This window comes from Artemia franciscana, chromosome 17, assembly GCF_032884065.1.
Source record: "Artemia franciscana chromosome 17, ASM3288406v1, whole genome shotgun sequence".
In the NCBI taxonomy this organism is placed as follows: Eukaryota; Metazoa; Arthropoda; class Branchiopoda; order Anostraca; family Artemiidae; genus Artemia; species Artemia franciscana.
Genome location: NC_088879.1, coordinates 10,385,147 through 10,407,208, shown reverse-complemented (window position 1 = coordinate 10,407,208; position 22,062 = coordinate 10,385,147). Strand labels below are relative to the sequence as shown.

Below are 22,062 nucleotides of genomic sequence, written 5' to 3'. Positions count from 1 at the left end.
ACATACAGAGCCAGAACTTAGCTTTTTGCTTAGCCATCTTCACTTTAGGATCAACTTTCCAAAAGGGATTGCGAGTACCCGTTTGCACGCACTTGGAGGGAACAGCTTTTTTAGCAGCAGGCTTTAGACAGAACACTATTTGCTGATAATACGAGTTGATATATATCCGAGTTGAAGTTGTAGATACAGATGTTTGCAATAAGTGGAAAGGCACTTTAATAGATGATAATAACTGGGACAATGTCAATACATAAAGTGGAACATTGGTATTTTCCCAATTCAACTTTGAGAACCACTTGGGAGAGTTACATTGCACAGAGCTTGCCATAGAGCAAGATAGTTGGCACGTGATTGGTAAATGATCATTGTCGATTTTAGAGTCGTCCACATGAACTATTGATGAAAGTAGAGTTGAATCTGACACAATTACATGATCAAGGTTGGAAGTAAGACCACCACGATTGTGAATATAAGTAAATAGAAGATCTTTAGCAGCAAGATGGAATCCTCCAGGTAGTGAATTGAGAAAGATTTCAGATCAGTCAGAATTAGATAATAAGTCAGTGTTCATGTTGCCAGTGAGAACGCATTTGGTATTTTGTTTTGAAAGGTTGCTAAGTAGTGTTCATAGGCAATTACATGCTTGTGAAAAACTAGACAGACTGCACAGTCTTTTTATTACAGGGGAAATAAATGTTTATAAATGCGGTATCACCACATTTTATCGCTAAGATGTTAGCGTTACTTTGCAATAATATCGGCTGAGTCTTGTGTCTGAAATAGATGGCCAGACCTCCTGATGGTCTATCATGGGTTTTCTGGGCGGCTCTCAAGAAGGTATAATGGGTCCGAAAACGCTTTAGGCTATCAACATTCACTTTAGAGAGAAGGTGCTCCTGTAGAAACACAATATCATTTTCAAGCAGCTCACTAATCAGTAGATCCTTGTCTTTTGTACCATTACTATTAAGGGACACAAAGCTAAACGGAGTTTGAGCATTCATTTATTAGCGTTGTTGAGAGCCGATTGGAGAACTTTGCATTTCAGACTAAAACTTACGTCTTCCATAGTGCAATTTGCACATTTTGGCAAGGGTTTTCCTTGGAATTCACATGAGGGCTAGAACATCTGGAACACTTGGGATGTGCTGGTGAGCGGGGACAAGCTCCAATCAGATGATCAGTACTTTGACAGCGAAAGCATCGACGCGGAATGGATTGAAAGGGCTTAGCGCAAAAAATTTCGTACCCAATATGGATTCCAGACTCCAGTACCGCGTTCAGAGCGGTTTTCTCGATAAACTCGAGGCGAAAAGTGCGAGAATTGCCGATTTGATTAGCACTAATAAGTCCTTCCATTGAGGCCTCTAAATCAGCTCTTGAATAGTTTAGGGTATTTCACAGACAACAGCTAAAGGCTTTTTATCAATTACTTTGGTTTCAACGTTTGGAATGGAGCTAGTAACAGCTGCAGCCAGCGTGTCAGCTGATAGCTTATCATGTACCATCACAACCCAGCTTTAGTAATCATTACTAATTACTAATCATTACTAAGTAATGAAAAAAAAATCTCTATATAGCCATGGTTTAAATCTGGCCTCCTTGGGGCCAGAACCTACAACATAATTTACTAGTTATTTGTCGCTTATGAAACTGGCTGCCTCCTTCTTTTCAAGTTTATTACAAGGGGTAAGATATCTGAATCACTTTTCCAATTCTCTTAACTGTCCACAATGGGGCATCCCAATAATTTCTCCTTGGTACCCTCCTTTTCTCAATCTTGATTTACAGCACAGCTAAGAAATTTTATGACAGATAGAAATTGGTATGGTTGTTGAAACTTCCTTTACAAATTTAATGAGTTACCTTGTGAGCATCTTCAATAGCATTGCACAAGATTCCTTGTTTTTGGACATAAGAGTAAACCTCTCTAAAATATGATGTTTAAAATCTCTATCCCTTTTTCTTAATCCCTCTCCCTCCTGAAATTTTTGTGTCCTCCTTTAAATTACTTGATGTATCATTTTTTTCTAATTTAAGGTGGGGCATCTATGTTCAAAATATCATCCATAAAACTCTCTCTCTTTAAAAGAGGTATGTGTCTTCCCCTTAAGCTTTTAGATAAATGTGACTCCTCACTCTTCATTCCCTAAAGATGTTTACTTCCTTTGTCTGTCCTAATCTTGAATGTGCTTGTCCAGTTTGGCACCATGACATCTCCAGTGAAGAGTCAGATAAAATTGAATCCATCCAAAAAAGAGCCCTGGAAATAATTTTCAAAGTAGATAAAGTCCTATACTCTCTCCCTAATCTGCACTCCTTGGGCTGTTCACTGAAAGAAATGAAATTTATTCGAATAGGGAGTATTTTTTTTTGAAGGGTAAGATTATAGTTATAGCATCAGTGAAGTTTGGGGATTACTATGCTGCATGTTGTGAAATATTCAAGGTTTGTTTAGGATGGTATATAGGTTGCCTCATGCATTTTCTAGAACAGGAAGTTTCAAAAATTTATTTTTGTTGCCATATAAGGTTCAAAGCTAGTTTTTGGAAGATTCAAGACCTAGGCATCATAATTTCTTGTATATTCACTAAGTAAGTGGAAAAAAAGATGAAATAGCCAAAACTTATTTGATCTCAAATCACTCTTTAGAATGACAAAGGGTTTTTTTTTACAACATAAACCGACCCAATACCACATAATTTTTCAGCCACCCATGCCTTATACATTGGTAGTACATGGAAATTACCAGGTAGTGTAATATGAATAGTTAATAATAGTTTACAAGTAAAAGTAGCATAAAAGTTAGGTCTTTACAGTAAAATTAGGATGTTCTTTTGAAACAAAATCTTGAGGGCATCTGAGGGTGGGGGTTGGTCTAATGCTGAATAGGTATAAGAATGCAAGCCATACATAGCCTACCCCCAATCCCAAATCAGAGGTAACGCTATAACATTTGCCTATAGCAAAGGCAATATGGCTCCAATGTTTTGTTATTTATTTTTTTCCCAGAGGCTTTTTATATGGAACGGGTTGTCATATAAACTGCAAAGGGGGCTCATTTGGTAGGAAATCGAAAGTTCTGGTTCCTTTTGTATGAGTCAAAAGTCATCAGAGGGCAACTAGCCCTCCCACGTCCCTTTCCCCCCAAATACATCCATTAAAAATTTTTATGTTGCCATTTTGTTAAAAATAGTTCAAAGATCATATAAAAAGCTCCAGGGTCAATACAACATCCCAGGACCCAGATGCAGGCGTTGTAAGCCCTGGGGACAAATATGACTGCTATAGAAGGGATGCTCGCATAAACATCAGAAAGGGCTCATTTGATTGGATATTAAAAGTTCTAGTTCTCTTTCTCAGAGTTAAAAGTGTCTGGAGGGCAAGTAGCCCTTCCCCCCTCTACACCTTTTCCCCTAAATAAATCCAATAAAAATTGTCAGATAGCCATTTTGTTCAAAGATGATATAACAGAAACTCTGGTATCAACACAACTTCCCAGGGCCAAGACACAGGTGTTGTAAGTTATGCCTTGTGGGCAAGTATGGTTTTTATACTTGTATAAACTTCAGAGAGGGCTTGCTTGATTGAAAATTAAAAGTTTTAGTTCATTTTTTCAGAGTCAAAAGAGAGTAGAGGGCAGATAGCCCCCCTCCTATGCCCTTTTGCCTTAAGAGAGTGTTATCGCCTTAAGAGAAAGTGTTATCGCCTTAAGAGAAATAGCAGTAACATTACTAGTAGGAAAACTAGTGTTCGACCGATCCCTGTTTTTATATCGCTAGACACGGATCGTAGCATTCAGTCGATTCTCAGTGAGGTAAATAAGTTGAGGGGTAGTGGAATTCGCATTTGCAGTGATCTCCCACCAAAGCTAAATTTTCTACGGAATGAGCCATTGTCTAAGGGAAAGGAGATGCGTGATTCAGGTTCGGTTCATCTTACGCGTATTAAACAAAAAGGGAGCAAATTATCGCTAGAATGTAAAAAGTCTCCGTCTTCATAGTGGATTAAGATTGACTAGTTACGGTGATTAATAATGACATTTCATTTGGTGAGATTACTTTTATTATTTTACAATATGTAATGTTTCTCTGTTCATACGATAGCATTTTTTTTTCTTCTGTAGGGAAAAAATACTCTATTTTTTGTCCCTCTGATAAAAAAATAATTTTTTCATTATGTGTTTATTTTATGTCTTTTTCTTTCTTTTTTTGTGTGTGTTTCTATTTATATGAAGTAATTGAGTGCAATAATTTTTCAGTGTCCGCATTTCATCTTACAATGAATATGTTCCATTTCTCTCTCCTGTTTCTATTTATTTTCAAGCAGTTTCTTTTTTTTCATTATTTTCGAGTTCTCACTGGTTCAGTTGTTTTTGCTACTTTAAGACTCAGACGGTATGCATTTTGCGAAAGTTTCTGCTAGTTCGGATCATAATTCTGATTTTGTACATTGGATGATAATTTTATTGGGGATAGACTGAGATACCTTGAGTCTAACCCTTTTGATTTTTCCATATTCCAGAGCCATGATAAATTTTCAGGAAATAAGATAAATGACTGTGGGCTAATTAACTTTCCAAATTGTAAATATAAATTACCTTCCGAAGTTTCTGATCTTCCCAGTACCGGTGTTGTGAGAACAGGATTTTTAAATTGTAGGGTTTTTTTTAGTTCACAGGATGATCTTGTCGATGTAGTTCATAAACTATCTTGTCATGTCGTTGGATTCTGTGAGACTTTTCTTACAGACCTGACTCCTCAGGTTGTTTTTCCTGGATATCAATTTATTTTTAAAAACCGATTGACTAGGCGCCAGGGTGGTTTAGCAGTACTAGTTAAAGAAGGTATCTCTTTTCGACGCATTGCAAATCTGGAAGGTTCTCATGAGGAAATGCTTTTTGAAGTAATGGTGACTGAAATTAGTCTTGGAAAAAAAGATGTTTTTTTTGCATAGTATACCGACCGCCTTCTTCTCCAGTCAAATCTTTCCTCTCTAAACTCCATGATTTTTTGCATTAACCCCATTTTCAAAATAAAGATGTAATCCTTTCCGGAGATTTCAATATTGACCTTCTAGAAGCTTCAAATGAATCCTCTGTTGAGTTATTGTCTTCTTGCTTTTCTGCGTGTCTGCTTCCTACTTGCCTGATACCTACAAGAATTTCACCTAGTTCTGCTTCTGTCATTGATAATTTTTTTACATCTTTACCTATTCAAGCAAATTTTGCTGTTTTAAGTGAAATATCGGATCATTTCCTGCTGGTTTCAGATTTAGCTCTTACTTATAAAATACCACAGGTAAGTAAGGAATGTCAAGGACGGTTAATAAATAAAATAACATTAAAGCACCTGAATGAAAGCCTTTGACTATTGGATTGGCAGGAGGTAATATCCACGGAGGATTCAGATATGGCAACTGATAATTTTCTAAGAAATTTCAATTGCTGCCTTGATTCTAGTTGCCCATTTGTTACGATTAAAATTTGCAGAGAAAAATTTCCTATAAGGCCATGGATAACGTCTGGAATTTTGATATCAGTTAAGAAAAAAAAATCAGTTATTTAAAAAGCAGTTAAAGAATCCAACTGATTATAATATTAAAAATTTTAGAATTTTCAAAATAAATTAACCACAATAATACGTTTGTCGAAACAATTGTATTATAAAAAGTCCTTCGAAGAAGCTCAAAATTCTCCTCGCAAAACGTGGTCTTTAATTAATTATTTTATAAAAAAAGAAAGTAAGTCGAATTTTCCTGAAGTTATTAGTTTAGAAGATGGTTCGACTGCTAATAAATCGGAGAAAGTGGCTGATATTTTGAATACTTATTTTGCTAAAATAGGAGAGAAAATTGTTTCATCAGTAATGAACCAGTTTGATTCACGTAGTAATAAACATTTTTCTTCATACCTTCCATCTCCTCAAAGTAATTCAATTTTTCTCGGGCCTATTTCTCATTCTGAAATAACAAAAATAGTATTTGATCTAAATCCAGGTAATTCAGCGGGAATTGACGGGTCTAGTTCTAAAATTGTTAAAGAAATACTGTCTGCAATAATATTACCATTACAGCATATAATTAATCTTTCATTTAAAACTGGAGTTTTCCCATCTGCTTTTAAAGAAGCGCGGATAGTTCCGCTTCACAAAGGTGACTCTCCTGAAAATCCATCAAATTACCGCCCTATTTCTATTCTGTCAGCATTTTCTAAAATACTTGAGAAGGCAATTTATAAGAGGTTTTATGACTTTCTAAATCGTCTAATTTCTTCACGAATTTCCAGTTTGGTTTCCGGTCTGGACACAACACTGAACATGCTATCGTTGCTCTCATCCAATATATTCATGAATGATTAGATAGAGGTGAAATTCCAGCAACAATATATTTAGATTTTAAAAAAGCATTCGATACAATATCCCATTGTATTCTTTTTAGTAAATTGGATAATTTTGGTGTGCGTGGACCGGCGTTGGATCTAGTTAAATCTTATCTTGATAAGAGAAAGCAACGATTAGATGGAGGCAATTTCCCCTCTTCACCTGTACCTCAGTCTTCGAAGGTTGGGGTACCTCAGGGCTCTGTCCTAGGTCCTCTCCTTTTTTTTAATTTATATAAATGATTTTCACCGCGCTTTTACATCCCCGTGTCTCAACACACATTTTGCTGATGATACGGCAGTTTCAATTTCTGAAAAGAATGACGAGGAGCTGGAGGCAAAACTGAATACTGCATTTTCTAATGTTCTTGATTGGTGTTCTTCAAATTTTATTGCTTTGAATGTATCAAAAACTAATTTCATAATTTACGGCAGAAAGTCAAATATCTGCCCTCGTATTACCCGAGTTACTTCTTCAAAGTATCTATTATCAATATATCGTGTGAAAATGATAAAGTACCTTGGACTTGTGATTGACGAAAGCTTATCTTTTAAAACACACATTTAAAATCTACGATTAAAGATTTCAAGGTATGTTGGTTTAATGCGAAGGTTGAAGCTTTGTTTGCCCTACTCTGCTTTACGAAGTATTTATTTTGCTCTGATTCAGACTAATATTAATTATTGTTCTCTAGTATATTTATCTACATATAAAAGCCATATTAAACCAATACAGATTTTACAAAATAAAGCCCTAAGAATCCTTAAACTGTTTATTCCATCACCTATTGAACTTCCAAATAAGTCTTCTACTGCACCTTTATATACTTATCTAGATATACTTCCAGTCTCTCAACAATTTGCTTTTGGAGCAATTCTTTTCAAAATCAATTATGACATTAAAAAATTACCGCCATATTACCTCCATCAAAGTTTGTTCTCCCAATCACAAGATTTACATAATTATAACACTCGACAAAAAAAGGATATCTACATTGACAAGTATAATACTGAGAGATCTAAATTCGCTCCGTTTGTGTCAATAGCTCGGTGCTGGGATGCTCACAAGACTCTTATTGATAATTTTTCCTCTATCCATTTAATAAAAAGGAAACTTAAATTTCATTTAGTTCAGGATTATTTTTAATTAATTATCTTTTTAGTAAGGCAAAGTTTTTGTATGATTCGTTGCTCTGGGTGATTATGGGCCTCTCAGCTATCTTCCAGTATTAATTTATATTTAATAATATGGACATTTTTAATTTCTTCAATAGTACTGAATGATCCTGGGCTAGCTGCTACTTTCATATTATTGTTGTGTTATTGTATCTTTGCCGTCATGTTTATCTTTGTATTGTAGTGTGTTATTATTTTATCTTTGTCTAGGCCTAGTTTTTCGAGCTTGTCTCCCCATAGGCCTATGTCATTTATATATATATATATATATATATATATATATATATATATCTATATATATAAAAATAAGTTGTCTGTCTGTGGATGTGTGGATGGATGTGTCAGGTGACGTCACCTGAAAAAACTGGATTAGGTGACGTCAAAACTGAAAAAACTAAAAAAAGGCAAAAACTACAAAAAAAACTAAAAACTAATAAAAAAAATAAAAAAGCTAAAAAACTAAAAAAACTATAAAGGTAAAAACCAATAAAAAACTAAAAAAAAAACTGAAAAAACTAAAAAAAGGCAAAAACTACAAAAAAAAACTAAAAACTAATAAAAAAAGTAAAAAAGCTAAAAAACTAAAAAAACTAAAAAAACTAAAAAAAGGTAAAAAACTAAAAAAAATAAAAAATAAAAAAAAACTAAAAAAAAGGAAAAAACTGAAAAATAAGCTAAAATAAAGGTAAAAACCAATAAAAAACTAAAAAAAAAAGGAAAAAACTAATAAATGACGACACTCAAAGAGAAAGCGACCAGGACAAAAAACTAAAAAAAAAGGCAAAAACTACAAAAAAACTAAAAACTAATAAAAAAAATAAAAAAGCTAAAAAACTAAAAAAACTAAAAAAAGGTAAAAAACTAAAAAAACTAAAAACTAAAAAAAAACTAAAAAAGGTAAAAACTAAAAGAACTAAAAAAGAAAAAAATAAAACAGGGACACAACTACAACGGGGACACCGGGGGAAACAGGGGGATATAAATGACGACCGGGACAAAAAAACTAAAAAGAAATAAAAACTAAAAACTAATAAAAAAAACTAAAAAATCTAAAAATCTAAATAAGCTAAAAAAGAAAAAAAAAGGAAAAAAATAAAGGAGAAAAACAAAACTAAAAAACGAATGTATATACAGACCGGGACACCGGGATACAAATGATGACCGGGACCCGGGACACAGGGAATATAAATGACGACCGGGACACAGGGACACAACTACAACGGGGACACCGGGGGAAACAGGGGGATAACCTGACAATCTATTTATATGCAAAGACAATGGGACAGCAAAGAATGTTGTATATTCGCAAGTTTTACGTAGTTAAAACCATATATATATATATATATCTATATTCACAGGTGGGACATAGGGACACAACTACAATGGCACGTAACTATTATGGCGCGTAACGACTTACGCGCGCGGGGGGGCTTGGGGGGGGCGCGAAGCGCCCCCACCAACTAGGTGTTGGGGTGGCGCGAAGCGCCACCCCAACAGCTAGTATATATATATATATATATATATATATATATATATATATATATATATATATATATATATATATATATATATATATATATATATATATATATGTATGTGCGATTAATAAATAAATGAACTTGAACTTGAGGTGGCCAGTTTGTTAAAAACAGTTCAAAGGTAAGATAACAAGAATTTCGGGGTTGACACAGCACCCCAGGACCCAGGGGCAGACGTTGTAAGTTATACCCTGGGGGCATATATGGTTTTTATGGAAGGGATGCTTGTATAAACTTCAGAGAGGGCTCATTTGATTGGAAGTTGAAAATTCTATTTCACTTTTTAAGAGTGAAAAGTGATCAGAGAGCAGCTAGCACCCCACGCCCTTTTTCCTCAAATACATCCAATAAAGATTTGTGGTCGTCATTTTGTTAAAAATAGTTCTAAGAACATATAACAAAAGCTTCGGGGTCGACACAACCCCGCAGGGCCTGGGGGCAGGCATTGTAAGTTATGCCTGGGGCAAATATAGTTCTTAGAAGGGATGCTCATATAAACTTCAGAGAGGCCTTGTTTGATTGGAAATTAGAAGTTTTAGTTCGTCTTTCTGGGGTCAAAAGAGATTGTAGGACAAATAGCCCCTGCCCCGTTTTCCCCAAAATGTATCAGATAAAAATTTTGAGATAGCCATTTTGTTAAAAATCATTAAAAGGTCAGATTACAAAAACTCTGTTTCAACACCAGGGCCCATGGGTAGTCACTGTAAGTTGTGCCCTGGGGGTATATATGGCTGTTATGGAAGGGATGCTCATGTAAACTTCCGAGGGGGCTCGTTTGATTGGAAATTGAAAGTTCTAGTTCACTTTTTAGAGTCAAAGTTATTGGAGGGTAGCTAGTCCCCCCTGCCCTTTTCCCCCCAAATGTATCAGATAAAAATTTTGAGATAGACATTTTGTTTAAAAAAGTTCAAGTCAAATAATAAAAATTCCGGTGTCAACACAACCCCCAGGGCCTGGGGGCAGGTGTTGTAAGTTATGCCCTGGGGACATTAATGGTTCTGATCATCATCATCATCATTTCATTTATACCCTATCACAAAAAAACAGGGCAGAAAGCCGAGAAAAAGACAGAGTAAATTTCAAGAAAAGAAAAAAGAGAGACAACAGAAATGAAAACACACTTTGACAATTACAAACAAGGGACAAACAGAAATGACCAAAGTTGGGAAGACTTCTGGCATTCAGTAGTGAAATCACAAATATGCTTCTCAATTACTCCAGATGGGTTTACCAAATGATAATTTCTTTGCAGAAAAGAGTTACTTGTCTAAGTTGGAAGTTCCATTAAATACTTTGCAAATTTAAAGTAAAGGAGATGAACTTGCTTTCTTTTGCCACAATTAAGGAAAAACCAAAAATGAGCAAAGGTAAGTAAATAAGGAACCGTTAGGATTTTATATAAGCGAGAACGGTGAATTCTACCTAGATACGAAACGTTTGAAGCCAGGGAGGCATACGCAGCATGGATTTTACTGGCATAATTTTTAGTTACCAGGCTTACAGTTTCTTTCAGGTTTGCTCCACTAGGCATGCCCAGCTAAGTAAGACTGCTAGCAAAAGAAACCTCAGAGCTGGATAGACTTATTGAATTTCTTTTTTTTATAACTTAATGGTAGAACAACTGTTTTATCAGTACTAAAGCTCAAACAAGTGTGTTCGTACTCTTCTTGGAGAAACTCAAAGACTAAAGAGCATCCTTGAAAAGTGCAGGAAAGTTTTAGTAGGTCATCTGCTAACGTAACTAATGAAAGATCAACTCCTTTGAAGATAAAAGTACAGTTCAGCTTATCATGAGCACTGGTAACACAAATATTAAAGAAAACCGGAGAAGTCAGAGCTTCTTGGCGTACACCTTTCAGAATCGGAAATAGTTTACTACCATCTTTAATTCCAGCCTCCAGATTTCTATACATGTATCTTAAACAAGTGATTACAGCAGTGTCAGTACTTTTCAAAAGGGTGTCAAGCAAAACCTGCGCAAATATACAAGAGTCAAAAGCTCATGCAACATCAAGCAAAACCTGCGCAAATATACAAGAGTCAAAAGCTCATGCAACATCAAGTGCACATAAGACTGGGAAATCACCTCTTTCTTCAATATCCTTCACCATATTTATAAGTAGAAAGAGATCATACCCTCTACCTAAGCCTCGCTGGTACCCAAACTGACGAGGAGGTATGGAACAATTTTCTTCAGTATCTCTTATCAAAAAACACTCAAAGAGCTTGAAAGTAGTATATGAGATGGTAATGGGGCAATAAAAACTGCACAGAGAGGTGTCTTTTTTGCCCTTTTTAAGGACGGGGGTTATTTGTCCAATACAAAATTGCAAAAGAACTACACCACAAACAAGGATCATCTGAAACGGTAGTGGTAAATGTTTCTCGATTGAAGAACCTGCAAGTTACAGGTGTCTTGCTGAAATAGAATCAACACCAGAGGAAGATTTTTTCGTTAATTTCGGAATCAAAAAGCAAACAGCACTTGGCAACACAACTAGGAAAGATTCGCGTCTTATTTGAAGGAACAAGGTCAAGCTATCTTTAAAAAAAAACATGTTTTTGTTAGAAGCCCTTAACTCCCTTGTGAAATATTCAACCTACTTTTTTTCAGGCACACTAGCACTCTGGGCTTTGGTAGGCTTGTTGTGCTTCCAGAGTTTGGACGGGTCTTCAGCAATACGAATTACATTTTTCTGGATTAGCATTAACTTATGGTTTTTCAGTTCCTTGTTAAATTTTCGTTTCTTATGGAGCCTCAAGTCTTTAACTAAGACATCTCTCGGGTGACCACAGTCGTTCCAAATAGAAAGCCATAGCTTAGCTGAATTACATGCATTCACTAGATTTCTATCTTTTGACCAATCTTCTAGCTGAGACTCTTTACAAACACGTCGAAGAGGAATGGTGCTTCTTTCAGCACATTTATTTGTTCCAAGTAGGAAGTGAGGTCAACTGAAATGTTCTTTTCACTTCGTGGCAGCACAGTGAGATCGCATAAAAGATTGAAAGGCACTTTGATTTTGCTCAGCATCTTGTCACAGACTTTACTGAAGGACTCACTTGACACATTTTTCCAATCTTGGTTGGAAAATCAATTTAATTCTGTATTTTGAGCCATAAGTAGGGATGAGTAATGGCAAGTAGAGATAGGAAGGTGGTCAGAGTAGAAATCTTCTTTTAAAGCTTTGGGTTCGTGACTGGCAAACGAAGTAACAGCATGGTCTAAGTTAGAAGTTAAGGAAAGTGACCCAATATATGAAAAGTTATCATTCTTAGGCCATACACAATAGTCGGGAGGAACGCAGCCCCGAAAGATTTGTGACAGGGAAGACATTGTATTTGTTATATCTACATTAAAATCTCCGCTGATTATAACAGATTTAGAGGCAACTTTTTAAGAAACCTGCCTAAAAGCTTGCGGGCAGACGCAAATCGTGAATCAGACTGTTCGTTGTTATAATTTGTAGGCAGATAAACGTTAATTACTACATGATTTTCAAGCTCAGTGACGATGAAGTAATCAGTCTCTCCTAATAGCTTGCAAGGGATTGCAAGGGAATCAGGATAGGATAGCGAGATCGCCAGATGGTCTGCCTCGCAGTCTTGCAACTGCACTACAAAAGAGGAGATAAAAATTAGAAAATAGTGGTAACAGGCTTTGACGGTCTTCCGACTGAAAATGCTCCTGGATCAGAACTAGGTTATGGGACTGAAAGACCTGCAAAAGAATCGGGATTTGATCGGTAACTTTTCCATTAATATTCCACGACAAAATTCGGCATCTGAATCTTATTTTGAACTAGATTTACCTTTCAGCAGAGCCTTTGCAACAGGGCATTTGTAACTATAACATGGGTGACTGTCTTATTTGCAAAGAGCACATTTTCTTGGTTTCTGGCAGGGGGCTGTTTTATAGCTCCTGTGACCCTTTTCTCCACAGAAAGAACAACAAATTTCGTTCATACATGTACTTGAAATATGTCCGTATGGTTAGCATTTATAGCATCGAAGGGTAAAAAACAAAAAATCTTGAATGGGGGATCGTTCGAAACCAATCACTAATGGGAGCTTCATTGCTTTTAGTAAATCCTGGTTTGTTTCAAATTTCAGCCTTAAGGATCTGGTAGAGCTGCTTTGCTTTGCTTCACTACAATTTGGCACAAGAGACTTAACATCATCAGATGTCAGATCATTCGGGACCTGTCTAACTATTCCAGAGTGAGAAGGACTTTTAACCTTAGCACTACTGATACTACTAGAGCTATGGAGCGCATTCTCTGTTGCACGAGGATAACATTTGGATGCAGTGATAGCTTTCCGGTTGCCTCGGGTGCAATGGGAGGGACGCTCGAATCAACTTCAGAGACGGCTCATTTGATTTGAAATTGAAAGTTGTAGTTAATTTTTAAGAGTCAAAAGCGATCAAAGGGCAGCTAGCCTTCCCCCTTTAACGCCCTTTTCCCCCAAATGAACAGGATAAATTTTCGAGATTGCCATTTTGTTAAAAACAGTTCAAGGGTCAGATAAAAAAATTTCTTATTCTACACCCCCCCCCCAAGGCCCAGGGTAGGCATTGTAAGATATACCCTGGGGGTATATATGGTTCTTGTGGAAGGGATGTTTGTATAAACTTCGTATAAGCCATTTGTTTGGAAAGTGAAAGTATCTAGTTCACTTTTTAAGAGTCAAAAGAGATCAGAGGGCAACTAGCCTCCCCCCACCATGCTCTACCCCCCCCCCCCCTCTGAGTGCATCAAATACAAATTTTGAGATAACCTTTTTGTTAAAAATAGTTAAAAGGTTAAATAGTTAATATTTTAAAAATATTAAAATAGTTAAATAGTTAAAAGCTTATTCAACGCTGAAAAAAAAATCCTTTCCAGCAAGAGTTTCATTCTGACAAGATTGAATATCTGGATAATCCCTAAATTGTCTTGGTTATCTTGTATTATCTTGATTATCTTGATTATTGTATTGATTATCTTGGATAATCCCTAAACAAGATTATCTGGATAATCCCTAAATTCCAATTGCACAATAATAACCTTTTTCAAATTAGTCTAGAAGTAGGAAAAATTCCAAAACACTAAAGCATGCAATTACATGCAACTTTAATGAAATTGAATATTATAAATCATATTTATTTAAAATAACCAAGTTTTCTTGAGTAGCCAACATGTGTATAAAGGGAAAATCATGAGTATGATAATATGTGCCATCAAAAATAATTTATTCAAACCGACTCACACCTTTGATATTCACATGTATCCACAGATTTTAGGTAGGATTCTAATTATATGGTAGAATTTGTTTTCGTGTATTTTGAGTTAGTATGCTTCCTCAATGGTATTTCAACTGATGTCAGTAAAGGCGGTTGTAAAGAAGCATCAGTTTTGTAAATTTAGTCTGTGTTTTATTTTTTTATGGCACTTGGTATTAACCAAGTGACATATAGCAATCGCAAATTCTGTTGGTCTGTTGGTCCCGGTTTTGCTACTTTAGGCACTTCCAGGTAAGCTAGGACGATGAAATTTGGCAGGCGTATCAGGGACCGGACCAGATTAAATTAGAAATAGTCTTTTTCCCGATTTGACCATCTGGGGGGGGGGGGGGGGGTCCCGTTAATTCGGAAAAATAAGAAAAATTGAAGTGTTTTTAACTTACGAACGGTTGATCAGATCTCAATGAAATTTGATTTTTGGAAGGATATCGTGTCTCAGGGCTGTTACTTTAAATCCCGACTGGATCTGGTGACATTGGGGGGGGGGTAGGAAGGAGAAACCTAAAATCTTGGAAAATACTTAGAGTGGAGGGACCGGGATGAAACTTGGTGGGAAAAATAAGCACAAGTCCTAGATACATGATTGACATAACCGGAATGGAACCGCCCTCTTTGGGGTAGTTGGGGGGGGGTTAATTCTGAAAATTAGAAAAAATGAGGTATTTTTAACTTACGAACGGGTGATAGGATCTCAATGAAATTTGATATTTAGAAGGATATCATGTCTCAGAACTCTTATTTTAAGTCCCGACCGGATCTGGTGACATTGGGGGTAGGGGAGTTGGGAGGGGGAAACCTAAAACTTGGAAAACACTTAGAGTGGAGGGATCGGAATGAAACTTGGTGGGAAAAATAAGCACAAGTCCTAGATACATGATTGACATAACCGGAACGGATCCGCTCTCTTTGGGGTAGCTGGGGGGGGGTTTAATTCTGAAAAATTAGAAAAAATGAGGTATTTTTAACTTACGAACGGGTGATTGAATCTCAATGAAATTTGATATTTAGAAGGATATCGTGTCTCAGAGCTCTTATTTTAAATCCCGAACAGATCTGGTGACATTGGGAGGGGGAAACCTAAACTTGGAAGACACTTAGAGTGGAGGGATCGGGATGAAAATTGGTGGGAAAAATAAGCACAAGTCCTTGATACATGATTGACATAACCGGAATGGATCTGCTCTCTTTGGGGTAGTTGGGGGGAGGGGATTAATTCTGAAAAATTAGAAAAAATGAGGTATTTTTAACTTACGAACGGGTGATCGGATCTCAATAAAATTTGATATTTAGAAGGATATCGTGTCTCAAAGCTCTTATTTTAAGTCCCGACCAGATCTGGTAACATTGGGGGGAGTTTGGAGTGGGGGAACTTAAAATCGTGGAAAACGCTCAGATTGGAGGGATCCGGATGAAACTTGGTGGGGAAAATAAGCAGAAAGTCTTAGATACGTGATTTACATAATTGGAACGGATCCACTCTATTGGGAGGGGGGGGGGGGAGTTAATTCTAAAAATTAGAAAAAAATGACGTATTTTTAACTTACGAAGGAGTGATCGGATCTTCATGAAACTTCATATTTAGAAGTGACTCAGATCTCTTATTTTAAATCTCAACAGGATCCAGCGTAATTGGGGGGGGGGCAGTTTTGGGGAACCGGAAATCTTAGAAAATACTTAAAGCGGTGAGATCATGATGAAACTGGATGGGAATTATAAAAACCTGTCTAAGACACGTGACTGACATAATTGGACGGGATCTGCTCTCTTTGGTGGAGCTGGGGGGGGGGGTAATTTTGAAAATCGAGGTATTTGTAACTCACGAAAGGGTGACAAGATCTTAATGAAATTTGATATTTAGAAGGTTCTTGCGCTTTAAAGCTCTAATTTTAAATTCCGACCAGATCCTGTGACATTGGGGGGAGTTGGAGGGGGAAACTGGAATTCTTGGAAAACGTGAAAATGAGGCATTTTTATTTTACGAATAGGTGATCGGATCTTAATGAAATTTGATATTTAGAAGGAATTCATGTCTCAGAGCTCTTATTTCAAATCCCGATCAGATCTTTTGACTTTGCGGGGAGTTGGAGGGGGGAAATCTTGGAAAACACTTGGAGTGGAGGAATCGGGATGAAGCTTGGTGGATAGAATAAGCAAATGTCCTTGATACGTGATTGACAGAATCGTACTGGATTTGCTCTCTTTGGGGAAGTTGGGGGAGGGGTTCAGTGATTTGGCGAGTTTGGTGCTTCTGGACGTGCTAGGACGATGAAAATTGGTAGGCGTGTCAGGAAGCTGCACAAATTGACTTGATAAAGTCGCTTTCCCAGATTCGACCATCTGGGGGGCTAAAGGGAGAGGAAAAATTAGAAAAAATTAGGTATTTATAACATACGAGTGGGTGATCGGATCTTAATGAATTTTGATATTTAGAAGGACATCGTGACTTAGAGCTCTTATTTTAAATCCTGACCGGCATTAAGCCTCTTATTTTTCTTTTAAATCAATCTATTGATTCATAGAATTTTGCTAGAGCTCATACCATATGATCTCTTGGCTCTTAGCTCTTCTTGTCTCGTCACAAGTGCCATATGAGCTCTTAGCTCTTGTTTTATAAAGAAATCTAAAAAACAGTATTAATATTTTCATGTAGTAATAATAAAGAAAAAAACAATGAAATTCTAAATAGGTAGCTGAATCCCTGTCATAAGAAAACTAAGATCAGTTTCTTAGACAGGTTTCTAATTTACAAGAAGCTGTTGGAACTAAAAATAATGAAAATAACAACAGGACTTCCATACTTTATTCTCCATGTGATTTTTCCTAGCCCATTTGCTCCAATAAAAAAAAATGATTATAATTCATCTTTTTATTTTAAAGTAAATTTCGCTTACTAAGGGCTTGCCAGTGTAACTAAGCAAGATAGTTTCAAAATGCTAGTTAATTGTTTGCTACTCTTGCGTGTTTCTAATATTGTTACTTTGAAAAAAGGAACATGAGCTGTTTTAGTTCTGAAATGATTTGGTTTCACACGATCATTGGAGGGATAAAGGGATATCTGTGCGTTTTTAAAATTGGCAGCTGGCTGTAAAAGAAGAAGAGGCTGTTGTGTGCCAATATGTTTGAATTGTATGTATTTTTTCTTTCACAGTGGGCTTTTTTCCAAAAAGGAGAGAGGTAGATGTATGTTTAATAAATCCAAAACAAGAGGGGTGTATTTGCATTTTGTTCAAGCTATATAGAATATCAGTGCTAGTTTATAATTTGAATCTAAAGTTGTAGGAGCTAAAAATTGCATCTTTTCTTTTAGCTTAGCCAATGTTTGGCAACTTTGTATCAACATCAACTCTTAATAATTGTGAAGTCAGAAAGGAATCCTGAGATATTGGAATTCCTTTTAGATGAAGAAAAAATTTTGCATATAGTTTTATTCCCAAAGTAAGTTATTTTTGTTTTCTAATTTCAATCCTCCTTTTGCCTCTAATTTTTGTATGTTTAAGGGTGATATTTGTGAGCTTACCAACCATGGCTGCTTTGCTTTTTATTGGTATTTGCTTCTAGCAGAAAGGTGCTAAACCAACATATGGGACTTAGTGGAACTTAGATAGACTTCCAAAGTAAAGGTCATTACTTAAAGTTATTTTTGGTTGCTGGTTTTTATTGCCAAATCTGAGTTGATACCCTCAAGGACTTTAAACAACCTTTGAATTTTATTATCGTCTTTATTCTTTTCAGCAGACAACTTCGCAAAAAAACTGGATGTTTTAAAAATTTGCAGTGTCACAACTAAAAAAGAGTTACTGATACCAATATATTAATATACTAGCTGTTGGGGTGGCGCTTCGCGCCACCCCAACACCTAGTTGGTGGGGGCGCTTCGCGCCCCCCCCAAGCCCCCCCGCGCGCGTAAGTCGTTACGCGCCATATTAGTTACGCGCCATTGTAGTTGTGTCCCTATGTCCCACCTGTGAATATAGATATATATATATATATATATATATATATATATATATATATATATATATATATATATATATATATATATATATATATATATATATATATGTTTTTAACTACGTAAAACTTGCGAATATACAACATTCTTTGCTGTCCCATTGTCTGTGCATATAAATAGATTGTCAGGTTTACCGACTCTTGAACATGCAACATATAATGGTCCATGGGAAAACAATCCGTATTCAGATCTATACCTCATGATTCTAATGATTGCCCTTGAGCTTTGTTGATGGTGATTGCTAATCGACCATTCCCTGAGTCGCCATCGTCATTTATATATCCCCCTGTGCACCCCGGCGTCCCCTTTGTAGTTATGTCCCTGTGTCCCGGTCGTCATTTATATTCCCTGTGTCCCGGTCGTCATTTGTGTCCCGGTGTTCCAGTCTGTGATTTCTCTTTGAGTGTCCCGGGCGTCATTTATATTCCTTGTGTCCCGGTGTCCCGGTCGTCATTTATATCCCCCTGTGCCCCCCGGCGTCCCCATTGTAGTTGTGTCCCTGTGTCCCGTTCGTCATTTATATTCCCTGTGTCCCGGTCGTCATTTGTATCCCGGTGTCCCGGTCTGTATATACATTCGTTTTTTAGTTTTGTTTTTCTCCTTTATTTTTTTCCTTTTTTCTTTTTTTTCTTTTTTAGTCATTTGTGTCTCGGTGCTTTGTTGATTGCTAATTTATATTATATTTATATTTATATTTTTTATATTTATTAATATTTTTTTAGTTTTCTTTTTCTCTTATTTTTCAGTTTTTTCCTTTTTTTTAGTTTTTTCTTTTTTAGTTTTTAGTTTTTTTTTGTTTTTTACCTTTTTTTAGTTTTTTTAGTTTTTTTAGTTTTTTAGCTTTTTTAGTTTTTTTATTAGTTTTTAGTTTTTTTTTAGTTTTTGCCTTTTTTTAGTTTTTTCAGTTTTTTTTAGTTTTTAGTTTTTTACCTTTTTTTAGTTTTTTTTAGTTTTTTAGCTTTTTTAGTTTTTTTGCTTTTTAGTTTTTTTTGTAGTTTTTACCTTTTTTAGTTTTTTTTCTTCTTTTGTATTAGTGTGAAATAATTCAGACGTCATATGCGGACAAACACGACGTCACTCGACAGACAGACAGACAGACATAACCCACAAACAACTTATTTTTATATATATTTATTCATATTTTTTTAGTTTTCTTTTTCTCTTTTATTTTTCAGTTTTTTCCTTTTTTTTAGTTTTTTTCTTTTTTAGTTTTTAGTTTTTTTTAGTTTTTTAGTTTTTTTAGTTTTTTAGCTTTTTTAGTTTTTTTATTAGTTTTTATTTTTTTTGTAGTTTTTGCCTTTTTTTATTTTTTTCAGTTTTTTTTTAGTTATTAGATTTTTACCTTTTTTTAGTTTTTTTTAGTTTTTTAGCTTTTTTAGTTTTTTTTTCTTTTTAGTTTTTTTTTGTAGTTTTTACCTTTTTTAGTTTTTTTCTTCTTTTGTATTAGTGTGAAATAATTCAGACGTCATATGCGAACAAACATGACGTCACCTGATCCATCCACAGATCCACACACAGACAACTTATTTTTATATATATAGATTTAATTAGGACAATTGAAGTATGGTCAAACTTCATGTAATTTACTTCTTTAATTGATATTTGCAGTATTTTTCTTGACGGTCTTGTAAGCCAGCTCTGCTTTCCATTGGATATTTTTGTACCTGGTGCCTTTTTTGTTTAAACATAGTTTGTTTCTTGTTTCCTGTTTAAAACTTAATTGCAAGAAATAGCATAAACAGTTCCATTTATAAAGGCTCTAAGCATTTAAAGTTTAAAAAAGTTCAACATTTTTGAATTCATTGGCATTACAGAAGAAAAAATGTGAGGCTAAAAGATTGTAAGTTGTAATATTGTTATGCAGCTGAAGAGGCAAGCTGTTATGTCATCAGTAGTAAAACTCAGTTTTTCCTTTATTTATTTAGATTTAGAGAGAATGTCTGTGAAGGAGCAAATGCAAGTTCTGTATCATAAAATGATGCTCAAAGTTTTTATTATTTATGCTCAAAGACAGAATACACTACTGAAGGCTCAACTGCAAGTACCAACATCATAAGTGAAACCCAAATTATTTGTATGCCAGTATATTCAGACTCAGGAATTAAAAATATAACTAATATGTAACTGTAAGAAGTTTTCACAACAATAGAACTCATCCTAAATATTTTCTCAGATTCGGAAACAAAATGAATAACAGAAGGAGCAACTGCAAGCCGTTCTAAAACAAAAAAATAATAATTTCGACTTGAAAAAATCTGATTCAGAAACCAAATTTTAAACTAAATAGGTATCTGAACTGTTACATCAGCGTAAAATTCCATTTAATTAAAAAGAAAGAAAATCAGAAACAAAAAGTGTAACTGAAGGATTAACTATAAGCTGTTATATCAAACTGTCCTAAATAATAAATTGTAAACAAAGAACAACCCTTGTAAATAGAAGCTCGAAAAAGTAGAACGACCCTTGAAACTCGAAAAAGTAGAACTTTAGTAGCAGCAAATATCAAAGGAGTCCATCAAAGGGCATTTTGTATAAGTTTTGAGGAAGAAAAAGTATTTTTCAAAGGATCTTCGGGAAAATTATGACTCAACTCATTGGAAAAATTCTAAGCAGGTGTGCAAAAAGTTCCAAAGCTGCCAGTAGTAGAATTCCAAAAGCTGCCGACACTTTAGCAGCATAACTTAAGTTTTAACAGCTTTGCTTTGAGCAAAATCATGTTTATACTTAAAATTTGCAGAAAAGTAACAAATGTAACTTATTATAGCTTGCACTTAGAAATATCGATAGTTTTCTGAATCACAACTAAGAATGTAATCTAATTCAGTGGCAAGCCATATATTAGCCATAAATATGATACTCCATAATTGTATATGTACGATTTTATCAAAAGTATTGTATCATAGTTACTTTAACACTGCTAGTGGAGCATAGTATTCAAATTCTGAAGTATACTGTATATAGCTTACTGCTGTTTTATGGATGGAGTTATACACTCCAATGCTATTGGTATTATAAAAAATAATGCATAACCAGCTGCATGCTTGATACTCAATGATCACCATACTACATCACCATACTACAACTATAAAAGCACAATTTGATTTTTTGGGAGAATAATATTGATTGGCAGCCTAGCAGTCATGTGTATTATGGAGCTGTGATATTAGTTTGGCCCTAATCCCCAAAGTAAAAAGAGTAGTCGCTATATTGTAGTGTGCCTGTACTAGGCTACTAATCTTTATACCTGGGGTGACCTTATACTGGGGTGACCACTTGAATTGTAATTTAGGATGCCCGAGATTTCTCGGGTTCACTCATGAGCAACAATATTGAATTTTGAAGTCCAAGGCAAAACTAAATTTAGCTTAACTCATGAAGAATTATTCGTTTGCAATGACCTTAATTAACAGCTCCTTATCCCAAAGCCCTGTCGAATACAATATTAGAAAAAAACTTACATTTCAAACTGTTCTAAAATATGAGTATTTTGCAAGCGAAAAAGAAATCGTTAATAAATAATAAAATTCCTATGAAAACCACAATAATCCGTTGTTTTCTTTCATCGAATTTAGCTCTTCATCAATCAAATAAGAAAAAATTGAAAAGGATAGCGTCTTATTGTGAAACTTCAATGTCTATTGTAAAATAATCGATATTTTAAAGCCCAATAAAT

At 35.2% G+C, this 22,062-nt stretch overlaps 1 protein-coding gene across 2 annotated transcripts in view; it reads left to right on the top strand.

Annotated features, from left to right (window-relative positions):
• Positions 1 to 22,062, top strand: part of LOC136037825 (uncharacterized) — a 79,530-nt gene that overhangs the window by 4,573 nt on the left and 52,895 nt on the right. For both annotated transcript variants that reach the window (XM_065720663.1, XM_065720662.1), the window contains exon 2: positions 17,685 to 17,812. Coding sequence is in view for 1 of the 2 variants with exons in the window: in XM_065720662.1 (XP_065576734.1) it covers positions 17,685 to 17,812 (128 nt within the window). In the remaining variant the exon portion in view is untranslated. The remainder of the gene's footprint in view (positions 1 to 17,684; positions 17,813 to 22,062) is intronic.